The following is a 24793-nucleotide window of genomic DNA, read 5'->3' on the forward strand; positions in this document are numbered from 1 at the left end:
TATTCAATTAATATGATATGATATAAGATATAATTTGTAAAATGTGTAAAATAATAACAATGAAGGAATCAATTCCTGGATACAGTTATTTGTTATACATATCGATTCAAGAAATCTGAGAAAAAAATATATGAATCGCAATATCAATAAACAATATCATAATACAGCGTAAAACTTCTTTTTTTTTTTTTATAAACATTTACACAAGTGTATCAATTATGAATTGACGCAAATCGTATATTCTTAAATTACGCTGTTTCATATTCTTTATCGTACATGAATGTTTCATTCTATCATTATATTGATTCAGCTAAATAATTTAGTTATTAGCAAAATGTCGCGATAAAAGAATAAACTCATTTTATATTAAGATAAAAAAAGGAAAAATTACTAAAATTTACATTTGTTAAATATTTGTGTGCAATTGTGTGCATCTTACAAAATTTTTACATAACCCTTGTACAAGTAATTCTTCTTCCAAGAATAAATCTTATAACTATTAATTACAATTATTAATAAAAGTAATCGTGCATTGAATAACAATGAAACAAATGAGCATAAATCCTAACATCTCAATTACTATAATTTATTTTTTTTTAATACCACAATATAATCTTTCATAATCATAAAAATTTAAATTACTCCAACGAAAAAGATACTACTACTCGTTATTACTTTTATTTAATTATTCCTCAATAAGGAACAACCACGAATCTACTAAATCCATCAAGAAATTACTCATATTCTCCATAATTTAATCCGACCTCGTTCTATCTCCCATACCCCACCACCAATCCACCATCTGACGTCGCAAAAGACGACGAGACAACAACAACAACACAACTTTTCATGGAAATCGCGCGGTTACACATAATTCTATCAACAAACGTACGCTACTCGTCTCATCGCCGAACGAAATTCGACGAATCCAGACGAAATGGGGAAAAAAAAAAGAAAGAAAAGAAATGACTCGTCCATGAAGTGTATATCGCTACGTTCAAGAACCGGGTTCCCCACACAACGAATGAAAAAGCAACGTCTGCGCTCGCATCAATGACACGCGCTATACTCTCGCCGCTATACTCTCGGCCCGGTAAAACTGGCCTGCCGTGGGTTAGACAGCGTGCAGAAGCGAGAATCGCGTCAGTCCGCGGCGAGTTCTCCGTGTGGGAGCTGCGCTCTCTTGGTGTCGTCGTGTGGGGGTTGTTTGCGATCGAACGCGCACAGATCGATCTCTCAGAGGTTTCACAGAGGAGCAGCGAAAGCTTGTATCGCGTAAACGGCACGACCGAGTGGATTGATTTTCAGTTTTGTGAAAGGAACAGTGAAAATAAAGAACCGTCAAGACGCAGCGTGTCGATAGCCACATTCAGTCCAGAGGTAGGTGCCGGACATTGTTTCTACTCTCTCGCGAACCTCGTTCGGAGTACTCATGACAGAAACTCGATCTCGAATTTAATTTAACTTTTTGCGTATCGTTGATCGGCTCTTTTATACGCGAATTGCATGGTAGATTTTTTGGTTGGCGATGTTGTGTGGTAATTGTTAAGAGATGCGATAGATTGGAAATGTATGCGAAAAATATTTTGTTTGTTGTATATGTATTTTATTTTACTTATTGATATCTTGAAAATATATTCCTTTTTGTAATTTTTTTATGGAGAAACTTCTGCAAGATACGATTGCTTGATTATATTTGAATGTTAATATTTAGTTAAATATATATAGTTATTAATAAATGATTATCACTTTTGATCAATTATATATATAATATATTTAAATAATATATTGGTGTATTATTTAAGCTGATATATTTGATCTAAACTATGTTATTTCCTATTCGATCACTTAAAGCTATTTATAATTTATTTCACTTTACTTAAGATGGGAAAAATTCATTGTTAAGAAAGTCCATGGAAACATTAAAATGAACAATTCTCACGAAACAAACGACTGAACAGTGACTATTGAAAACACTTTCTAAAAAGGCAAAGCTATTTATACGTTCTCTAATAATCGTTTCCCTCCATGACGAGACAGATAAGAAAAAGAGTTAATAATCGTAATCGGCGATAAAACGGATCGATAGAGAATATTGGTTTATATTATCAGTCATTGATACGGATACGGGTAAATCGATCGTTCTAAAACAGGAATTAAGAATATCATCGACATGTATTGCCATGGTAAACACACGCATGCAAGCTTGAAAGTGGTCAGACAGGATTTTCATGGTGCAATGATTTTTCGCCGATGTTGCCAATTACCACGATACACACAATGTATCTGAGAATCGTGGTGATTTATTTCATGAATTAATGAAACACACGATATCGTCAAGCCTGTATCACTATTTATGCTGCGATTGAAACAAGAAAAAAAAAACTTTTTTTTACGTCGAAGAATATTCCAACGAATAACGTATAAAAGAAAATGGGAAACATTTCTGATTCCGAGGGCGTGAATCGATGCAATATGAATGCACGATCGTGATTGGTCGTAGACAAGGAATATTTCAATTGCAAAACGGCTAATTAGCAATCTTGAACATATTTTTTTCAAATATACCTTGTTTTTACCGTTTTTCCAATGGTGATAAATAGCTTACTCGTAATATAATCATTCTTTTTTTTTTCTTGCAGAAATTGTCTATCTGTCCATCTTAAAAATTATTATTAACATGGTTACATATGATTTGATTGAATGCACGTGATTATTGGCGCATCTCTTGGTCACGTGTCTTTAATTAGGAATAATACCATGACGCATCTTTGATTTTATTGAATAAAAAAAAAGAGGAAAAAAGAGAATGGAAGAAGATGCAGAAAAAATAGATAGTTTCGATAGAAGTTCTAAAGATGAAACTTCAAATTTTAGAATGCCATTAGAAACGTGATTATCGTTTAACTTGATTTCTGACAAGTTGAATAAATTATCTATAAATTTGCATCACTTTCTATTTCTTGTTTCCTTTTCTTGTTACGAATTATTATTATTTTAAAAAGTAAAGCTTTATTATTTTAATAAATCAAGCTCTGATATTAAGATTATGTTTAAGAAAATTTATAGAAATAATGTCTATTTGAAATATCATTTAAATTATAATATTTATCAGTTTATGAAGAGCAATGTGATTAAAATAATATTAGCTATATGTATTTCAATATTTTAATATACATTATTGTTCCGTTTTTGAGACATCAATTGTCGAAGAGATTATCTTTTGTTATTATATCGTTCTGTAATCCGATGTTGATAATGTTTAAAGTATTCCAGGAAATTTGTGAAACATGTTCGTGCTTGTTATGTTTACAAATTCAAACGTGAAAGTCAGGAAAAGCGTTTATCTATTCAAATTCTATTTGTAGTTAATTTAAATAGTTAGAATATTGATATCTATAGCGAATATTGATTCCTTTTTCATATTACTTTTCCTTTTATTAAAAATTATCAAAAATCATATTTGATAGTCAGGTTCGTTATATTCATAATTCTATATACATATAATAATTATAATTCTAATTATAATTCTTCAATTTGTCATTATTTCATTGATAAATATTACTATCATAAAATGATAACAAATTTTTCAATTTCGTTACATAAAACCGCATTACATTTTCGAATCATCGAGAAATATATAAAAAATAAGAAGAACTTTGTTTCAAAGGTAAATATATCACTTTACAGTTGAAAATATGTAAAGAAAATAGTAATATTTATTTTATAATTAACGATATTCTGGATCTAAAACACGTGATAAGTATAGTAAATTTGATATTTTTATTAACGATAAATCAGAGAGCACGCTTCGAAATTGCGAAAGAAAATTAGAATTAGTGCGATAATTTAATTAAATCGATAAATAATATGGACGATAAGCACATAATAATTGTATTCTTCTACAGTTGATTAGTATATACTTGCAATATTGCAAGTATATTGCAATATCTTTGATAATAGTGTTGCAATTGCAAATTATTATAATTGCAATATGTAATAACGTTCTTAAACAATGATTACTTTCGATAGTTTTTAATTTTCAATTATTCTTAACCTTACTTTTATCTTATTAATTAATTATTCTTTATTGCTACTTATTATTTCCTGTAGAATTTTCTCAAGCTTGTGTAATAAACATCTACGTATTTGAAATAGTTATCAATTAAAAATTTTGAATTTATCCTGCTCTTAATTAATACTGAAAGAGGAAAAATCAAAATGCAAAATCAGATACGTAGAAGCAAGAATTATTCACGATTGATCCAGAATTGCCATTCACTATTTCATAATTTCTACATCGTTGCACGATCATCGGATATAACATTTCAATAATATATATACTTTTAATCATAAGCATTGGTAAAATAAGAACTATATGCTTAATGTTAGAAAACATGTTCATTTTATTAATCTTTTTGATCAATATTGATCAATATTTTAACTTATATTATATTATAACTTTTTAAATATCTTTTCTTTAATATTATAAAGATAAAAATATTTAAAATGGAAATTTTACCAATATTGCATATTTTTAAAATAATTTCATGATAATTATATGAAAATATAATGAACATCATATAATTAAATAATTGATCATTCTAAGTTAAATTATTTTAATAAATTTTTTCATTAGTGTGTGATGAAATGAAACAGATAGCAAGAATAGTGAAGGATCGATGGTAAAGCAGTATCAAATTCAACAACCTCGGCAACTAAGGTTTGTTTGATAGCCAACACTTTCGTTTGTATAAATATATGAACGTTTTACGTTTAGTTTGAGTCTATAATTTCAAAGTTATGTACATATGTATAGATTGTCATTATTTATCAAATACTATAGCAGTATATTCGATATCATTTTTGAAATATTAACAAAATTTAAAAATAACGATGAAACAGTCGTAGATAGAAAAATTAATTCAATTTTATATTGAATTTAAAATGAAGACAATAATTTTTTAAAATCTCATTTTTTTTTAAAAATATCATTAGTAATAAAAAGAATTAGTTTCGATAAATCCAAATTCCATATTCAATATTCAAAAATTAATTATTATATAAAATTGAATATTTTAAATATTGAAAGTTAAGAAATTTCAAAATGCTATATTTAAAATATTGTTTAATCATTTAATGAATAATTATGTTTCATAATTGAAAACATTGATCATAGTAAAACAATGTTTATATTTGTTGATATATCTAATTAATTATACTCGAAAATAAAAAGGATCATTTAGATAAGATTATATTCATCATTTAAAATTAGATTAAATAATGACAATATTAAAAATTCCAGAACAATATTTGCTCTTGATTATAATTCATTTGTTCAACTTGTTTTGCAGAAAATCAGATAAAAGTTTGTCGAAAAATCTCATCCCAACAATCTGCATTCAAATTTTATCCAAGAAACAAAGAATGTTTATTTTATTTGTTCTTCTGTTTTCTTTCTCAATTCTGTTTTTATTTCCATAAAAAGAAGCCTTAAGTATATATTTATACCGCGTTGACGAAAATCATCTCGAAAGAAATACAATATCTAAATATGACTGAAAAAATGTGTTTAACAGAAATTTCCATTCAAGATAAACAATTGTTGTTTTTTGACGCGACAGAGTTGAAATTCTTTATCGCCAAATAATCGATTTAAATAATATTTTTCTTCGTTTTAATTTTTGTTTTACTGTTGGCTTGGATAGAAAAAAAATATATCACAATTATATTATTTGTAATTATTAAAATAAGTACCATATAATTACGAATAATATAGATCAATCGTGTAAAATTTGATATTGTATAGTATTATATAATTGTATAAAATTTTATTATAATCTTTAAACATTAATCTAAGATACATATTACGATAAATACGTTAATTTGCATAACAAGAAAAAAATGACCTTACTTGAGCTAAAACAGAAATGAAGTAATTTCTATTCAATCAGGGTTTAAGCTATTCACCAATGAATTAACGTGCACGTATGCTGCTTAAAATAATTAGAGAATCATCCGCTCATGTGACTTCATCGCTCAATAAAGTGTCTGGCAATGTCACATCTTTAATGTGAAATAAATCAACTGCATAATAAAAATTTTATTTTTTCAATATTTTGTTTATTCTTAACTAGAGATCAAATCCTTCCAATTCTTGTATCGATTCAGCGCATGTGAAATATATTTTGCGTCATTACATGTAAAGCTGTATGAAGGAAAAAAAAGCTATATAATAATAAGAAAGCTGGTACATGTTTTTTTCAATAATTAATAAAATACAAAGATAAAAATGTCTCTGGCAAATATTATGTTTATCTCTTCCAATCTTAAATTGTTTATTTTATTTTATTTTGTTTTCTTTTATCTCAATTTTTATCTCAAATATTTAAAAATAATATTACAAATAATAATATTTTATATATGAATATCTTTAATTATTAAAATATAATGTATCAAAATCAGAAGAAAATCAATTATAAAATATTTATTTCTATCACTTATTTCTCTAATATATAAAAATACAAAGACACTGTCATCTCATGAAAATTAAGTGTAAAAATGAATGATTTTTTAAATCAGTTGAAAAACAATAAGAAATCACCATCAGATATACTATAAGACTTCCTGTTAGTTAAATATGCTATCCTTTAGTATATACATATATATATATATATATATATATATATATATATATATATATATATATATATATATATATATATATATATATAAAACATTCTAGGTTCTAAGATATCAGACTCTAAACACATTTCAGAATACAGCATTTTAATACAAGTGCTACTATAGTATTATGGTTTAATCAGTTAAGAGTGATACTTGTCATGAATCTATCTTTCGTTTAATCCTCTTGTGATTTTCTCGTTTCTCGATCCTTGAGAAATGTCAATTGGCACGAAATCGAGACTCGAGAGACTGATTTCACGAGAGCCATGATCTTGACTATTAAGTTGGCGATAATTCTCGATATTAATGACGTAAGCTCATTGCTTACGATGCTTGCGAGTATAAATATTCTTTTTTCCTCTTTGCTTCTTTTCGTCATCCCGAGCTAGAGTAAGGTCAGTTCACAGGGCGATGAATCTAATCGAATTTAATCATCGATCAATTTTTCCTCTTCGTGTTTGCATTACATATGTTTATGCAAATTCATGAATGCAATTGGAAAAACAAAATTTTTTGCTTTATGAATATTATGTATAAATTAACATTGGAAATGATGACCTTTATCGGTTAATTTTCATTCAAAGCCTTTTTCATTCAAAATTATTATCATTTATTAAGAGATATTATTCCTTAAAAACAAAAAAAAAAATAAAAAAATATAAATTATCAATGATATTGTAAAAAAAAAAAAAAAATACGAAAAGTTAGTAGATGTTATAATTTTCAACTACGTTTTAAAAAATTTTAATGTTATTATTAAGTTATCATTTTGAAGTATTTGTTGATAAACTTATCGAAATAATTATGCTATTTTAAGTGATTAAGAAAAAATGTAATCAGTTGTATATACAATTAGAAACTATTATATAAGCAACACGATTACTGCTCATTATTTACTAGAAATTAGGAATAATATTGAAAATATTTTTTGAATTCTATACATTTTTTATATTTTCCATATTTACTTATGATCATACATATTCTGATATATTTATAAATTATTATCGTGAAAAAATATCATTGGTGACAATTTGATTCCGGAATTCCATGCTTTTAATCCTATTCATCACATATTTTTTAATGTATTTTCAAGATACTTCATACCTTTAGACATAGTCATATGCATTTGTGAATCTTGTAGCAAATATTATATGAGATTGTATTTGTTTTGCATTGCGTGACGGAGATCAAAGTTCAAAGAATTCCTTATATTTACTATCATTACATAGTGACGAGCGATTGATAACTCAGCGATCGAAAAAATGTTTGTTTGCACGATTATCTTTCAATAAGCTTTTTGTAATATCTTTGAATAACAATTGCGATACAATTATTTTTTTTTTTTTATACCACGTCTGTTTCTTATAAATGAATCAATTCGTTGAAGGAAATATTTATGATTATTCGTAAATATTTAATCGCGATCAAACACGTGGAACATGGTTGTAATTGATAATCCGTGATTATTTGAATACGATGAATCGTAACGTTCGGAAGTTGTATCAATTTTATGAAACCGATATCAATATTTAGAAGAGCGGCGTGACTTTATTCGAAATCGTGTTTTTGATGAAATTTAAACTGTTTTCAGAAATGATCTCATCGAGCGTGAAGTTGTTCGAATTGTGTTAATTCCGAGAAAAAGTAAAGAGTTTTGTAATAAGGCCAATCCATTTCACCGGCATAATCGCTAGTTTTATCAACTTTAAATTGCTTGCAATCAAGCAATTTAAACGTAGAATAAAAAAGCAATGTTGATAATTATTGATTAGCATTACCATCAATCATTTATCAAATGATATATAATCGGTGATTATAATCGCAATGTATCGTGAATTTTTAATTAAAATGGTAGCAATGCTAACGAAAAATTGCGAATAATCATGTTAAATAATTGAAAAATAGCATATTAAAGTATTTATATACAATTTTTTATCAACAAAAATGAAGAATTTTATTTTTTTAAAAATGAATCTAAAAAAAATTACTATCGTTATTCATCTTGAATTATTGATAAAATAAAGAAATCTAAGTTCATATCTATTGATATCGATGAAATGTAATAGAAATTCAGTATTAGGAAAAATACAACGAAGGCATTAATTTTCATATTTAATTTAATCGATAGCTATATCATTCGTTTCCACTCAAGAAAGATTTTTCATTTTTTTTTGTAATAATTACATCGAATAATCAACATGAATCAAAAACATAGTAAAAAATAAAAATAAATAATATAAATTAATTACATTCGTTAATATAATATAGAAAATAGAATAGCAAGAATTAGAAATAATGTTTACACATAAAGATTTCGTTTTTCAAAGATTGTGAATAAAATATGTCATAATAAAAAATATCCTTGGCCGCTCACATTATTATTATTGAATATGCAATAGAGGATTATACATGTAAATCTATACTTAATTATTTATTTACTTCTGTAATTAATTCCAGAGGATAACTTCCTAACTAAATATGAAAAATATGCTAATCTTTCGATCAGTATAACATCATAAAACACAAATCAAACAAAATAAAAAAGTAACTAAAAATATTGCAAGTTATACAAGTTTAATTCAAACGTTAAAATTTCGTTTGATTTACATGAAAAAAAAAAAGAGAGAAAGAAAAAAAAAATCTGACAATATGAACATCCACACACAAAATCTAAATATTTCTCAAATTCACTCCACTTCGCTCAACATCAACAACAAGTATCAACGAATCGTTGAAAAAGCTTGTCCATTTTATCAATTAAACGGGCCATCAGTTCACCGTGTGTATATCTAAACAAATTCGATCGTTTGCTTTTCTTTCAGAGCGAGCATAAGCAGAGTGGCATAAGGTGTGAAATTGGGTTAAGGTTAATCCATGTAACCGGCCGGTAACCATGTAACCAGTTGCAAACGCCGTTGACGCAACGATCGACAGAAATCGTCGGTCGAAAACGGCACTCTGTGCAGGGAAACGTTACATGAATAATTTATGGCGGGGGATCGTGTGTATTAAATATAGAGGAGCGTTGAAACGTCACGCTCGCGCGAGCGGCGCACAACGCGCGATAACGCTTCGCTCGCGAAACGCGAGAAAGTGTGCACGCGGATCGATCCGCCTCGTCCGGGAAGTTTCGTGGAACACGAAACTGTGCGCGAGATACGAGATACGAAGAAGTGATACGAAAATCCAATTTTTTTTTTTTTTCTTTCACCTCTCCTGATTTTCAAGAAACTTCGTGTTTGCACGTGGCAACGATTAATAACTCGAAATTATTCCACTTGAAAGAACACGTTTCATGACGATTATTCATGGATATCGAACGAGTGAAAATCCGACATTTTCCTTCTTTTGGAGTCTAAGGGGCAGGGTCACGTGTACACGTGGTCTGTTTAATTCGAAATTTCTTCAATTAAAATCCCAGTGCATCGCGGTGAGTCGTTTGCGGATGTCGAAGGGACGAAATATTCTTTTGTTATTATTGGAAACGAGATATACGAATATTTTTTGTTCTCTTTCTTATTTTTACGATTAACAGTGTATCGATTTAATTCGAAATTTCTTAAAACGACAATGCCAAATGTATGTGGAGTGTTCTCGTTCCAGAAACGAAAGTAAGATGAATGTTTATTTGTCGTGCAGAACGATCCAATAAACATCTTACGTTGATTCGATTAACTATACCTCTGGATATATTGGTTCTTGTTAATATGTTGAACGTCGCACGATTTAAAGAAGGATAAATTTACATATCGAAAATATTAATGGGGATGCGCGTTGACGAGAATTGACGAGAAATGTTTCCCAACGTGATAATACCAGGTATTCGATAGATTGTTAGAAAATTAGCCTCGTAATAGTGAATTTAATTTATAGATGCATGAGGGAATTTTCTCGGCCAACGTGATCATTGCATGCGTCATTTAGAAATTGCAAGTGTTGGGGGAATCTCGATTCCAATGTGTTTCATGACCATTATCGTCTCAAACGTTATGTAATTTATCTTGTCATATTTCGTTCCGTTTAATCCTCGTGTCATTTCGTTTTATCGTTCGTTCCCTATAGAACAAAAGTAGTAGTGGCGATAAGCTATTGGATCCATATTGGATGAAAATTTTGCATATCGTAATCGGCACGCAATCATATCGATCATGCGAGCATGTCGCGTAGTGGATACTTGAACGAAGAAAGGAGAAAATTTCGATGCAAATGTAGACGAGCTGATTCGGCTCGTAGATTTTGCATTTCACTCATATTTCTCACGTTCACGAATCACGTTTCCTGCGCGCACGTGTACTATTTCGTGATATATTTCTGCTGGTATAATGAAAAACGCAAATTCTTTGATCCTTTTTTACTACGTTCGCGAATTTAACCTATTAGCTTTTAAGATTTTTAACATCACATTTAATCAACCATCGTTTTTTCAATTGACTCGTTATTATTCGAGGGAAAAAAAAACTGTACAGATAAATTTATACAATTTGTATATAATTGGATATATTTGCAATATGCAGTTTATTTTATATGTAAATCGGTTCGTGATTAATTATGCATGTGTATACGATTAATATTATAAATACATCATGATCGTACGGAAATAAAATTTTTTTTTCTAGTAATAATTATCGTTATGCGTTGTTGATTCTTAATACAGAATTTTATTCCGTGTTTTCGATAAATTTTTAAATTCATCATTCAAAACTTATCCTAATAATTATAGTACTATTACAATTTTCACGTTCAAAATCACTCGTAAGTCTACTATATACCGCTGTCGTTATTATAAACGCACTTCATTCATTTCAATCTATCACGGCTGCTTATACATTGCGCAATTACTCAAGGTTTTATCTTGCATCGCTCCCAGCGCCGAGCTATTGTTGTGTTATCAACCGAATAGCTAGCAAAAATAGGGGATATTAATTTAATATTACACCGCAGTCTAATCAGTAATATCCCTATGATAATTTAATGACTTTCTAAAATAACATTAGTATTATTGTTCGTTATCTATTAAATAAATTTTCTACTTTTTTGTACATAGTAATATACATTTTGCAATATCACAATTATTAGAATCGATTAAAATAAGATTATGGCCAAATAATTATTCAACAATTATTAATTTCAATTTGAAAGAATTGTATTTATTTTCAACTAAATTTATTTATTATTTTTATTTCAAATCATTATTCCTTCTTCATACATTCTTCATATTTTTCTTCATACTTTACGATATAATATTCACATTTTTATAATATCAAAATATTATAATACAGCAATAGTTTCATGATACGAGAATATCATAATATTTTAATTGTCATGATATATTAATATAATATTTCGTCATTCCATTATCATAGAGCTGTATTTTTTGATACATCACTTCACACATCATGTAATTTCTTTATTTCATCATTCTAATGTCTTGCAAATAAGATACAATGAATCATAAGATCTTTATAATCGATCATTTTTTCGAATTTTTGTAAAAACAATAATTTTGTAAAACTTGTCAAGATATATTAATAGAGATGCATTGCATGTCGATTGCAATTCAACAGTTATTTAAATGATTATTAAATTCTTATTAAAATCTGTGTGTGTGAAGAATCGTTGTGGCATTAATAATTTTTGTTTTTCTCGAATAATTTATTCATCGAATTAATTAATCTTCGATACACTTAGAGATAAAATTAGAACGAAACCCAAGTAAGAAAGATGATTACTTTTTAAAAATATCAAGGCGAAGATCTTACATGTTTGTCAAATCCACGCCCATCTATACGATAATTTTCTTCTTACGTAATTAGATTACACAATTAAGTTTATGCTTTATCTCCTTTCTATAGAAAAGAAAAAATATTGCTGATGTATAAACTAAATATTTTCTTTCTCATTCAAAAAATTAATGAGTTCGTGGTGCGGCGAAAATAACGGTTCAGTCGCGCTATGCGCAGGAAGAATCGGAGATAAAACCGTGACAGAAGACACGTCTGACTAACGCAGTCCGATTTTACTGTTGGGAAAATTCACACGTCCAACTCACGGTATCGCGGATGCCCATTGTTTTTTTCTTTTTTTTTTTCCTGTCTTTAAAACGATATATGCAATTCTAGGATAAAGATTTTATTTAGAAAAAGTCTATTTCGCATTTAGAGATATAAAAATAACGAAATGAGATTTATAAAAAATTCTTTTCCTTTATTTAAATATATAAGATACAGTTATAAACGAAACTTGCAATATTTCTCCTTAAAAGATGTAATAATTAGTATACAATCAATTAATAGTATACAATAAATTATCGATATTCAAGAAAATTATACGCAAATAGTACATAAATTATAGTACATCTTGTTATATTGAATGATGTATATGTAATATCGATTAAAATCAAGAAGTATCTGTTAACGGTCAATAAAAAGAGGAATTTTTTTCTTCCTTTTTTTTTTTGTTTTTTTCAGATCTTTATCTTTATCTTTATTTCAACCTTCATCGTAAAACATGTGTCGGATTTTCATAATTATGCACGTCATGATGTTGCACATAGCGGAATAGATATGATGTTTTTATCTGTTTATTCTATTTTTATCTGTTTATTTGCGTATAGTCAAATTATAAATATTATATTAATAAAATTATTTATTCGAGCCATTCTTAAAATTAGTAATAATAAATTTAAACGATACGAATATTTATCTTCCTAAATGATTTTGAAAAATTGTTTCCACATGTTTAATACAAGCGTGACAAAAATCTTTCATATTTTCGAAACAGAATTTCTTATAATCATTTATCTTCTTCTTCTTTGTGATAAGGAAAGAAAACCTCGTGTTGAATCTGAACTTCTATTAATAAACTGTAACGCTATATTTTCATAGAACAAATATGTACAAAATTCCGTTCATAATTACTACTCATTCTGTTGCAACGTAATATTCAACAGTCGTATCTCGGCAATGGCCTAATTTTTTTTTATTATTCCTTCACACGTATGCCGATCAAAAATCCATTTTAAAAATCCATTTTGTTCGTCACGTCATCCTTTTTAATCTCAACTTAATCACGTGAAAAAAATCACGCATTATGTACGAGGGAAAGGAACGATCTGATTAACCATTTCGCGTGTATTAAGGCAAACTTATTTATGACAAGTGGGCGATAAGTTACAAAAATATCATCCCTTATCTTTATGATTTCTGGCCCCGTTATCAGATATAAAGACGTAACTCTGTGTGCCGCAGATAGATATAGTTTTTAGTCGTATTTTAATCGTACGGGAAGTGTGACATACGACAAAGTACGATTTACACGAGAGAGTGTACGAGTGCCATATTAGGATATGGACGAGCTCAATGGTAAATCCATTTGAATGAATTTCGAATCGTCTAAACGATATATCCATCCATGAATAACATTTGATTGTTTCGCGATTCGAGAAGAGTTTTTTTTTTTTTTGCATGATATGTACAAATGTATTGGAATTATCAATCATTGGTTATCAACGGTCACGATGACACATGTCCAATTTTGACACGGTTGCAATCGTGACGGATGCATTTAAATTTATTTTTAATTCTTTTGAGAAAGTGTAATATCAAGAGTTTGAAAGTAAATTCTTTTCGTTTCACTTGTTCGACTATGTATCACGCTTTTATTTAGTAGCCATTCATCTCTCTTAAATCGCACGCTCGAAATACTCTCTTTTTCCTAATTTTATAATTCACTTGCTTGAATGAAATACTTGAATCTTTTATATGCAATTTAGAGAATGCTTTCGCATACTTTCTTACATTTAATTTAAATCGTTAAAATTCTCGATTTTAATCAAATTATAAAAAGAACGTGATGCATTCTTTGTTTCTTCAAATATTCGAATGATTATACAATTTTTAATAATATTTCGAAATTAATTAAATTTCATCGCTTTCATCAGTAAAGAATAATTAAATATAATATTTATATATACTCTATATAAATTCTATACTTTCTTATATAATTATTCTTCCTTGATATGAGTTTTATCAATTTAAATTATAATTCTTAAATAATAATTTATTTCTAATCCATTTTTCCTTTAAAGAATTTTTCCTTTAAATCAACGGAATATCCCAGTTTGACAACTTCCTAATACAGAAAGGTCATATAAACTATTTTTATTCCGATTACGCGAAATTTTCGCATTTCGTGCGAAAGAATAAAATACCGGCACCTCGATAGAGGACATTGTTCGCGATAGCGAAATGGCCACGTTAATATTTGATCGGTTTTTATTTCTAAAATAGCATATGGCGGTACAAAGTAGTGACAGATATCGATCGTCGGGATTGCCGATGTCGAGATGGCCTACCTTCGCGTTACGTTCATTCTCTCGTTCAGCCTACTTTTCTCTTTCTCTCTTTCTCTCTTTCTCTCTCTCTCGTAGACGAAAAATATTTATAGCCTTTTACTCCACGCGTGAATATATTTCCTCGTTCAAAACAAACTTGCTGATCGATTTATATTTCATCGTGTTTGCGCTGTTTTCGCTGATTGCGTCGGCGTCATTGAACTTCTGCAAACTTCAACGTTTGCTCGGATATCAAGAGTAATTAACACGAGATTACTTTTCATTCGAAACCACTGTAAGAGAACGTGAAAGTCACGAAGTTAAATATATCTGAATTAAATTGCAAATAACGTATAATAAACGTATCAAATGTTTGATCGTGCTCGTTAATATTGAACTTGAACGAAATTCAATTCGGTGTCTCGATACTTTTTATTCGATTTAATTGCAAGAAGAAATTTAAAAAAATTTCATAGAATCATAGATTTAAATATTTTTTTTAATAATTCTAAGTAATATCGAACTTTGATTCTTCTTTATTTGAAAAAATTAATAAAAAAATATATGTATATATAAATTACGAAGTTGAATATTCATATTTGATAAAATAACGATAAATATAAATAACGTAAAATATAAATAACTTTGGATAGTTGTATCATGTTGATACAACTATAATAAACATGTGAATCAAAATTAAATACGTTCGTATTGAATATTATACATCGTGTGTAATAAACAGATATATAAGTAATTGCAAAGATTGATAAAAATAGAACGATATCGTATCATTTCGAAAGTAGCGAAGATGTGAAAAACACAGAGTATATTTTGATTAAAAGATATGTCAGTTTCAACGGGAATAATGTCATTTGGATTTTTTTATGCGAGGATGGGTAATAAACGTATTTGTGACAGAAATAAACTTTCGTTTTGGAACGGTTAGCCTTCTCTCTAAAACCGTTATTTATCGTTCGTGTAATTTTTAATTTTATTGTGTGTCACTAGTGTACGATGGCGCCGAACAGCAAAAATTGGTTTGTTCGACTAACCCACTTTAACGAATGGGTTTCGTACCTTTTTATGTATCGAAAATACGATATTCTAATGTTTTATATTCACTTTGGTTGCATGGATGACGATCAACATGTATAACATTCAGAAAAATAAATATTTTATTATGGAACTTTGTTATCTAGACTTTATTTCAAAATCAATTTAAATTCATGATAATTTCGATCCAGATAAGCTAGATAAAATTTTTTAATCGACCTGTTCGCATTAATATTTCATATTTTGCATAAAAAAAATTATTATTAAAGAATTATTGAAATTATTATTTAACCGTATGATAAATAATGCAAATCATAATAATACTTTTTCTCATTTTTATGTAATTTATAAATGTATAAAAGTATAAATAAAAATATGCAATTCAAATCAATCTTCGACTATTTAGAATATTATTTATTTATCACGTTTGGCGATTGAATAAATTGACTGTATAAAAAAATATAAAAAAAAAACTCGTGTTCGAAGTATAACCATCATTATGATCTGAAACAAAGTTCAGAAAAATAGCTATCTAAAGTGTCATCGCGTATTGTAGAAATCAATATCATAGAGCTAGAAATAAAATAGATAGCAATATCCTCACGGAGGTTATATATAGTTCTATTTTCTAAAATTGACCAATACTATAAATAAACAGTACTTTCCGTACACACATACATATATATATCAATTTAATCAAATTATAAAAATGAATATATCTATAAATAATTTTTAATTATATTTAAAGGTTTATCCCATTATCGAAAAGTTTTTTATTACATTTTGTTTATTATATTTTACTTAAGTAATCAAAATGCGGTTTCTTTCATCTTTATGATCTAACAGTATATATACTCTTTCTTTATTTTACTACAAACTTATTAGTCACAAATCTATTTCTGAAATTCTAAGAAATATAAAACAATAAAATTCTCTCTGAAATTTCCTTTGAAACTTTAAACGTTTGTTTCCTTATGTAAACATTACTGTTATTTATGATATTGTCTAGTTTAATTTAGTATTCATAGATTAGACTTTATATTTTTTTTTATAAATGCTATTTCACTCTTCGAAAATACTAACTGTTATTAAAACTTAAATCTGGAATAATTGTTTATTTTTATTTTTTCTAACTTTTTTAATAGCCCTTTCCTTTTTTAAGCTTTCGATAATATTATAATTAAAATTATCAAAGAATTCGAACACATGTATATTTCAAAATAAAAGTTGTCTACTTTTTCTTAAAAGAAAAATAAATTAACGCTCCCATTTCAGAATATACTCTTAGATTATCCCAATAGGAAAATAGCGACTTCCAAAAAAAAATTAAGATTTTTCCCGCCAAAATTTATTCCAACCGCGAATGAATCATTGACTTAAAACATATATTGGAGGAAAATTATAAAACTGATCTGTATTCTGATTTCAGCAATGTCCTTGGAGGAATCGCGGCGTTCGCAGCGTCCGTACAGGTACGGGATGGTTCTCCTTTGCGTTGGTGCATTGATAAACTGGTTAGGCCTCGCGGAGAACTACGTCGAACCGGTACGATATGTCGGTGTTGCTTGCATAATAGCAGGCGCTCTTCTCATATGTGCCGCAATGTGTTGTTGGCTGCACGCACCGCCAAGTAGGGCAGCCATGCACACACAACACACAAATCATCCAATCACAGCACAAGTAAGTCTTCATATTTTTTTCTCTTTTTTAAGCCACGATAACGATAACCGTTTTATTCCTTTGACTGATTAGCCAAATCTAGTCAAGAGAAATATATTCCGGCTTAAAAGCCTTGTAATGCCCTTTATAAAATCTTAATTTATTAAACACATTACGATATTGGAAATTTGCAATTTTAATGTATGCGAATTTTGTTATAATAAAATTAAAATTAACATAAAATTATTATTTAAATTCGTTGAAACTTTTGAACGAGGATATACATCTTTATCGTAAGGAGACATTGAAAATTAATTTACAGAATAATTTATTGAATTATCATTAATTATAAATTGATCGAAGAAGTATTCCATTTATTTCTAAATTTTGAATTTTAATAATATAGTAATAAGCGATACAAGTTTTAGATTTTTACAAGTTTTTTTTTTATAATTTTATTTCAAACTTTTGAATAAGTGATTGTGCAGTCTCGTAGATGATTGGAGAAGTAGTGAATATAGCGATACATCCTCATCTGTCTTTGTAAATATAGGGAATTTTATACAGAATAGATAATTTATTTACACTTCATTTGTTTCATAATTAAGTTTTTCTTTTTTGAGTAAAACATTGAGTGAAACATTGTTGATATCATCAAATAATATTAATTCAATTGTGCGAAAGATAAATTATTTGTTATTGATTTTATTGAATAATTGAAATCATGAATTCGGATGAGACACATCATAACAATTAATTATAATTTCATACGATTTTATTCCATTGATCGAATAGATGAAACCTAATCCCGTGCAAACAACTATCTTCCAAGAAAATTTGAAATCAATAATCAAATATATGCTTCTTCTTTTACGTTACACGTCTTTACATTTCAAGCAACTTAAGAACTAGTCACGTGTATCGATACATTTGATACACCCATGTACTATATCTTTAAGATATTCTACCAACTAAGGATAAAAATAGATGAAAACAAGTAAAATTTTACAAGTAAATTTTACTCGTTTACTAAGTCAACAGTAATGACAAAGTGTAGCGTATGCATAACATTTTGAGTAAATGCCAGATGAAGATACTATGAATAGATTCATGAACTGTTCAGATCAGATGTGAAATAAATATTTTAACGAGAAAAAATTAAGAATTTGACAGCATCCAATTAAACAAATGTAGGAAAGAATTATACTTTTCTATTTATTTTTATCATTCTTCTTATGAGAAAAGAATATATATATATCAGAACTTTCTTCTAACATTTCTATTCAATAATTATTCCCACGTATATAACACCGAGAAATTCTTATCTCTCAAGAACCAACTAGTTACCGTCTATAATTACCATCGACCGAAAGAGCAATTGAACCAAGAGGATTCCATTTCACGCGTCAAAGTCCTTTCTCCGCGTTTCGATTTACCAACCGTTTCATCGCAGTTTAAGGGTTTCGAAACCGTGTGTTCTTGATTGAGACCTCAGAAGATTACATCGTTTTTCAGATCGATTCGGGTCAACCCCCTATTATAGATCGCGAACCGGTATCTCTATAGACATGAGTAATAGTATATACGACTTAGTCGTAATTACCCTAGCGTTTGTAAACAGGCTACGAGATAAAAATAATATGGGACGATCGAAATTGTTGCTACGCCTCTTATCTCACCCCATAAATCGTTTGATGGACCATAAATTCGAAGTAGTTAACACACGCCATGTGGCCTTTCGTAAATCGGCGTTAATTGTCGTGAATTTTTCGCGCAGGCCCATTTCTTTCTTGAAGTGAAAATTTACGCGCGACGATTAAACTCGATATTTCAAACGTGACGATCGATGATTAATTTTTGTAATTTCTCTTCTCCTTAACGAGCATGTTGCATCATGAAACTTATATGGTAATTTATTCATTTTAGGAATTCATCTCGGATAATCGTGGAGGAATTTTTTTTTTGTCGTGATTAATTAATGTAAAACATGTTATGATTATTATTTTTTTTAATATTTACTACTACTTTATGCTTCGTTAATTGTAATTATCAGATTGTAATTAGAAGAAGTAATAATATTTATTTATTTCAAAAAATTTGAATGATTAATAATAATAAGAGAGACAAAATAAATTACATTATAAGATAAAAATACAAAGAATGAATTTCCTCAATTTATTATTCTTGAGAATTTGATAAAAAAATGTATGTTATATCGTGTAAAATCCATCTTGATAGTGTCAATCACGATTTTTTATAATTAAGTAAATTGAAGATAAAATAGTAATTTTTTTTTTAAATTAAAGACTTCGTTTTTTCGAAAAAAAAAATGATTGTAACATTAAAAGCACTTAAATATAACATGCAATATCGATAAATAAGAATCAATAAATCGATAGGTACTTATGTGCAATCCATAATAAACCAGTAATATGATACGATGATGTTAATAAAGTTCAATATTAACCATGTTTATAAACGTATGTAAGAACAGCAAGTGAGATGTGCCTACTTACATTAAGGCCTATTAAAGTCATTACTTAGAAGTGCACGTGTACCTAATCTATTTTTAACATTATTTTTTTTCAAAATAAGTTTTTATTTTTAAAATTTTATTACTTATATTGGCAATATTCTTTTATAAAAAATTACACGAGCAGGAAATACGATTATCAAATTAAAATAAAAAATATATATATATATTCCATTGTATTAAGAGAATTAATGAAGAATAATATCACAATATCTTAATAAGACTTATATAAATTTCAGAAACGTGTGAATGATGATCGAAATCTCATGTTCTCCGATTTTCATTAGACAAAGTCTTTTATCGCTGTTCTATTTTTGTTCGTAATATCTCCTTTTGTTCTTCCTGTGTCATTGTAGGTGCACTTTCATTTCACTCGAATCTTGGTCGTGCAAAAATTTTGATCTCGAAAACTCATATCCTTCCCTCTCTCTTTCCTTCGTTTCTCTCTTTCTCTTTCTTTTCATTTCTTTTTTCTTTCTTTCTTTCTTTATTTTTTTTTTTTTTTTTTTTGCTTCTAAAACGGTATGTAGGCGTAGTATAATCTCGGCTCAAAATAGCAGCCGTTCCTCTTTTCGTTGCACACGGGGAAACAATAGAAATGCAAAGGTCTATCTGCGGCTCGATGCATAAAGGAGGTCGCTGATAGTTAGAGTGCACTTATCTATTGCCATAAGGATATTCACCCGGAAGCACCTATCTATATTTATCAACGGCTATCCTTCAATTATTCTACCGTGTCATAGATGCAATTGACATGTATGGAAGGATAAGACGGATGCCAATTATCTCTTGTATAATTACTTTTAAACGAGAATTTGAAAATTTATATCATTATTTGACGATTAACAGAACTAATTTTATTTAGAAAATAATTTTTTAAATATATAAGAAATAATGAAATAGAAATAGAATTTCTTTATCGTATTATATGCGATAAAAAGAAAATGTTGAATTTATTTATTCATTAATGAGAAAATATGCGATGATGTCGTAATCAAAAGTTTGTTATTTCTGATTTTTTTTATTATCTATGATTTGCTAAAAAATATTTAATTCAACACGTTTCTCAGATATTGTGATGTAATAATCTATTAGTATAAAATAATATTATGCCTTCAATTATTAATTATTTTAACTTTAATATCAATTATATCACAGATCATTAACTTTTAATTAGAAGATTTACTTAAAAATATTAATTGATTATTATTGTGAAACATAACATGATATATCAAGATTTATATCAATCTTGAAATTTTTAATAATTATAAATAATATTATTACATAATATTAATTGCATAGAAGTATCATATAAGAAGTAAACATAGATAAAAATATATATTTATTCTCACGATTCTTCATTTTCTGTTTCTACATAATGAGTTCTACACGATGAGAACATTGTTCCAACAGATGATTCGTCGAACAGCTCATTGAGAGATTGATAAAATAATTCTCACTTGCTTGAATTTTTATAAATGTAATTTCTACAAATTTCGATGAAATGTAACATTATAAACGGTAAAAATTCGTGACATCTCCATCTCGAATAAATTATTACACGTGAAACAATTCCTCAACGAAGGAATAGTCACGAAATGGCATTATGAGATAGCATGGCTCGAACGATCGTTGCCAGCGTTGCAAAATATCTGCACTGCAAATGGTGCAGTCAACGCAGTCTCATCTGGCGAAAGGAGAAAAAAAAAAAAAGAATGTCGATTCGAATCCGAAGAAGAAAAATTAGTACTATTCTCAGTCATTCACCTAACGATACAAACCTGTACGATTATGCAATTTTCCGCGGAGCTTTCTTTCTTTATAGCCTCGAATAACCGTCGCTATTTTCATCCTGTACTGTATCCGCGATACGTAACTCTGCGGTAAACGCGCGCCCTTTCGTGACTTAGATCCGGCCAGCTATAAAGTTTCTAAAGAGTGTCGAGGCGAACACGTAGGTGGATATCTATAGACCAACCGCGATATATATAGAAGAATAATCATTTCGGGGTTAATATCCTTGCAGTCGAATGCGTAATGTCGTTGTAAAGTATTAAAGCGATAAGAATCGATTCGGATATGAAAGAAGAAAAGTCGAAAGTTTCGAAAGGTGAAAGAAATTGATCGTTCGTAGACGTTTGGAGTGATAGATACTTTGAAATATGTCTATAGAAATTTGTCGATCATCGATTTACTTCTCTCTCGATTTGTAGATCCTCGATTGAGTGTAATTTTGTTACTTTCAGATAGACGATCCGATCCATGTAATCTCCATCGAGGAACCATCTAGTGTATCCAGGCAAAAACCACCAGATTACGAGGCGGTCACGGATGCGCCACCTAGCTACGATGATGCCATCAAGTTAAATCCTAGTCACCTATTTAGGAACAATAGTAGCACGTTGCCGTTGCCAACTGTGCACACCATGGTCCCTAGAACAGTGGAGATCGTTTCTAGGGACCCTACACCGTCACCGCCGCCGCCTTACGCGAGGTAAAATTTATTTTTACACTTGAATGAAACGATCGATCGTTCTAACGTGGGATAGAGAATGTATAAAAAGAATGGATGAATAATTTCTCTCGTAAATTGTTCGTGAGAACTATTTAACTTGTCTGTCGTGTTGTTGAAAGATAGGGGTGAAACAAAGAAAGGGAATTACATACATGGCGGGAAGGACTATGACGCGATTTCGCTACTCGGAGTTGTTCCGACTAGTAGTATTACCAGTTATTCTATAAAAGTTAGTGACGTCATGGCGAGTATACAGTGATAGTTATAGTAAATCTCAATCTAGCTTAACCTGTCTGGAGAATTTATGACTGGAATTAACTAATACTTCCTACTACTTAGAATCTTTTGCTCAAGTAATAGACAAGAATTGAAGAGTTTAGATAATGGAACATTGTTAACACTTCCTTGTCTTTTTTAAACTCTTTTCTATAAGATCTTTTTCTGCTGTCTTTTTTTTGAATCAAAAAGGAAGCGAATTTCAATAATATACAGGAATGAAAATTAATTAATTGCAGTAACACGAGACTATAATTGTTGTAGAATAATTATCAGTGAATAATAATTTAAACTTTTAAACTTCTCAATAAAATAATTAAATCATTGGATCATCGATTTTTCCTTTACTTGAATATTTTTTTTCCATTCCAGGTGAGATATTTGGCAGCAGCAAAAATGATCGCAACTAAACGAAAGGCTTGCGGCGTGCTGGAGGTCCAGCGTATTGCAATACAAATTACAGATTGCCCGGGTACAAAAAAAGGGTGCGAAGAACTCCGTCATTTGTGTGTAACTGTCACATGTGTAGCATAGATGATAGGGGTTGCACTCCGAAACAACCATTTACGACGGATAATTATATCTCGTCATGGCACCGGGCCTTGTTTTAATAGATTAAAGATTTGTGTTCAATGAATCAAGCAAGTCCTCCATACAGGGCACCGCATTTGTCACTGTATCAACACAACGATACACGATCGAAGATAGAATCGAAGATGGAAGCGTCAACTGAATTAATCGATCATGATTTGATCGATGGACTCTAAATGGTGAAAGAGACGAAGATGGCGAATCGTCGAACGTTCCCAAGAAACTCGATGAACGAAAAGAACCGAGAAGAACTGAAGAAGAGTCAATGGAGATGTGAACATTGTGCCTTCCGCAAAGCGCCTATTATTACAGAGAGAGCAAGAGAGAGAGAGAGAGAGAGAGAGAGAGACAAGCCTAAATGTTTGCACGAAATACTCAATGACTCGATAACTAATTGCAAAACTGTCGAAACTTCAAGCGAACTTGAACCCGTAACTTGGGCACGATTATTGATTTCGTCTGGCTAATTTAGAGAGTGTCTAAAATAGCAAATACGAATCTTCGATAATAACGTTTCTTGCGCCTATTATATTATATCTGAACAAAATCTGATTTCGTATTCCTTGTTGAAGAATGGCGGCGTTCACCGTTGTCGAGTAATTTGAAAAGATCCTGAGAGATGAGAAAGGATAAAAGATGAAAAATAGGTGTCCTTAAAAAAAAAAAAGAAAAGAAAAGAAAAAAAGAGCGTAGGAACTGGAAAAGTTCCAAATTTCATTGCTTAAGACAATCGTGCGGCTTTTTAGCGGAGATTAACTGTTTGCTTGCCATATGATTTCGATGATTGTCATTTTACACGATGTACATACCACATGCGAAAAATCATTCGCACGTCCATTTTATTGTGATATATAAGATGATGCAGAATTATACGTCACTATGTCGAATATGACGTTGCTTTGTGAAATAAGACTCTTTTTTTATAATGAAAATGCAAAATACAATGATAATACAAATTTTAAATTCGAGAGTTCCTTCCTTCTTTACAATCCACTTCCATCATGTAGATATATATATAACGAATAAAAAATATTGATCGAAAAATTTTATCCATTTCATTCTAACAGATTCGTATTGAAATTTATTTGGCGTATTAAAATTTACAATACGGATTGGAATAATATCTTGTTAAATTTTTGTCATCGAA

General features: G+C 29.1%; 1 protein-coding gene across 5 annotated transcripts; it reads left to right on the forward strand.

Moving 5' to 3' along the window:
• Nucleotides 1–895: 895 nt before the first annotated feature.
• On the forward strand, nucleotides 896–24609 carry LOC100577268. 5 transcript variants are annotated; one of them, XM_006563745.3, is made up of 4 exons: nucleotides 896–1380; nucleotides 17502–17752; nucleotides 22511–22758; nucleotides 23428–24609. In XM_006563745.3, exons 2-4 carry the CDS (start codon nucleotides 17504–17506, stop codon nucleotides 23429–23431), a joined length of 501 nt encoding a protein of 166 aa, XP_006563808.2. In that variant the 5' UTR covers nucleotides 896–1380; nucleotides 17502–17503; the 3' UTR covers nucleotides 23432–24609. The 5 variants fall into 5 exon arrangements, with proteins under 5 accessions (XP_006563808.2, XP_006563809.2, XP_016766403.2 ...); XM_006563746.3 differs by lacking the exon at nucleotides 896–1380 and adding an exon at nucleotides 9747–10117; XM_006563744.3 differs by lacking the exon at nucleotides 896–1380 and adding an exon at nucleotides 10152–10506.
• Nucleotides 24610–24793: the final 184 nt, after the last annotated feature.

The sequence above is a fragment of the Apis mellifera genome, linkage group LG2 (genome assembly GCF_003254395.2).
Source record: "Apis mellifera strain DH4 linkage group LG2, Amel_HAv3.1, whole genome shotgun sequence".
Taxonomy (NCBI): Eukaryota; Metazoa; Arthropoda; class Insecta; order Hymenoptera; family Apidae; genus Apis; species Apis mellifera.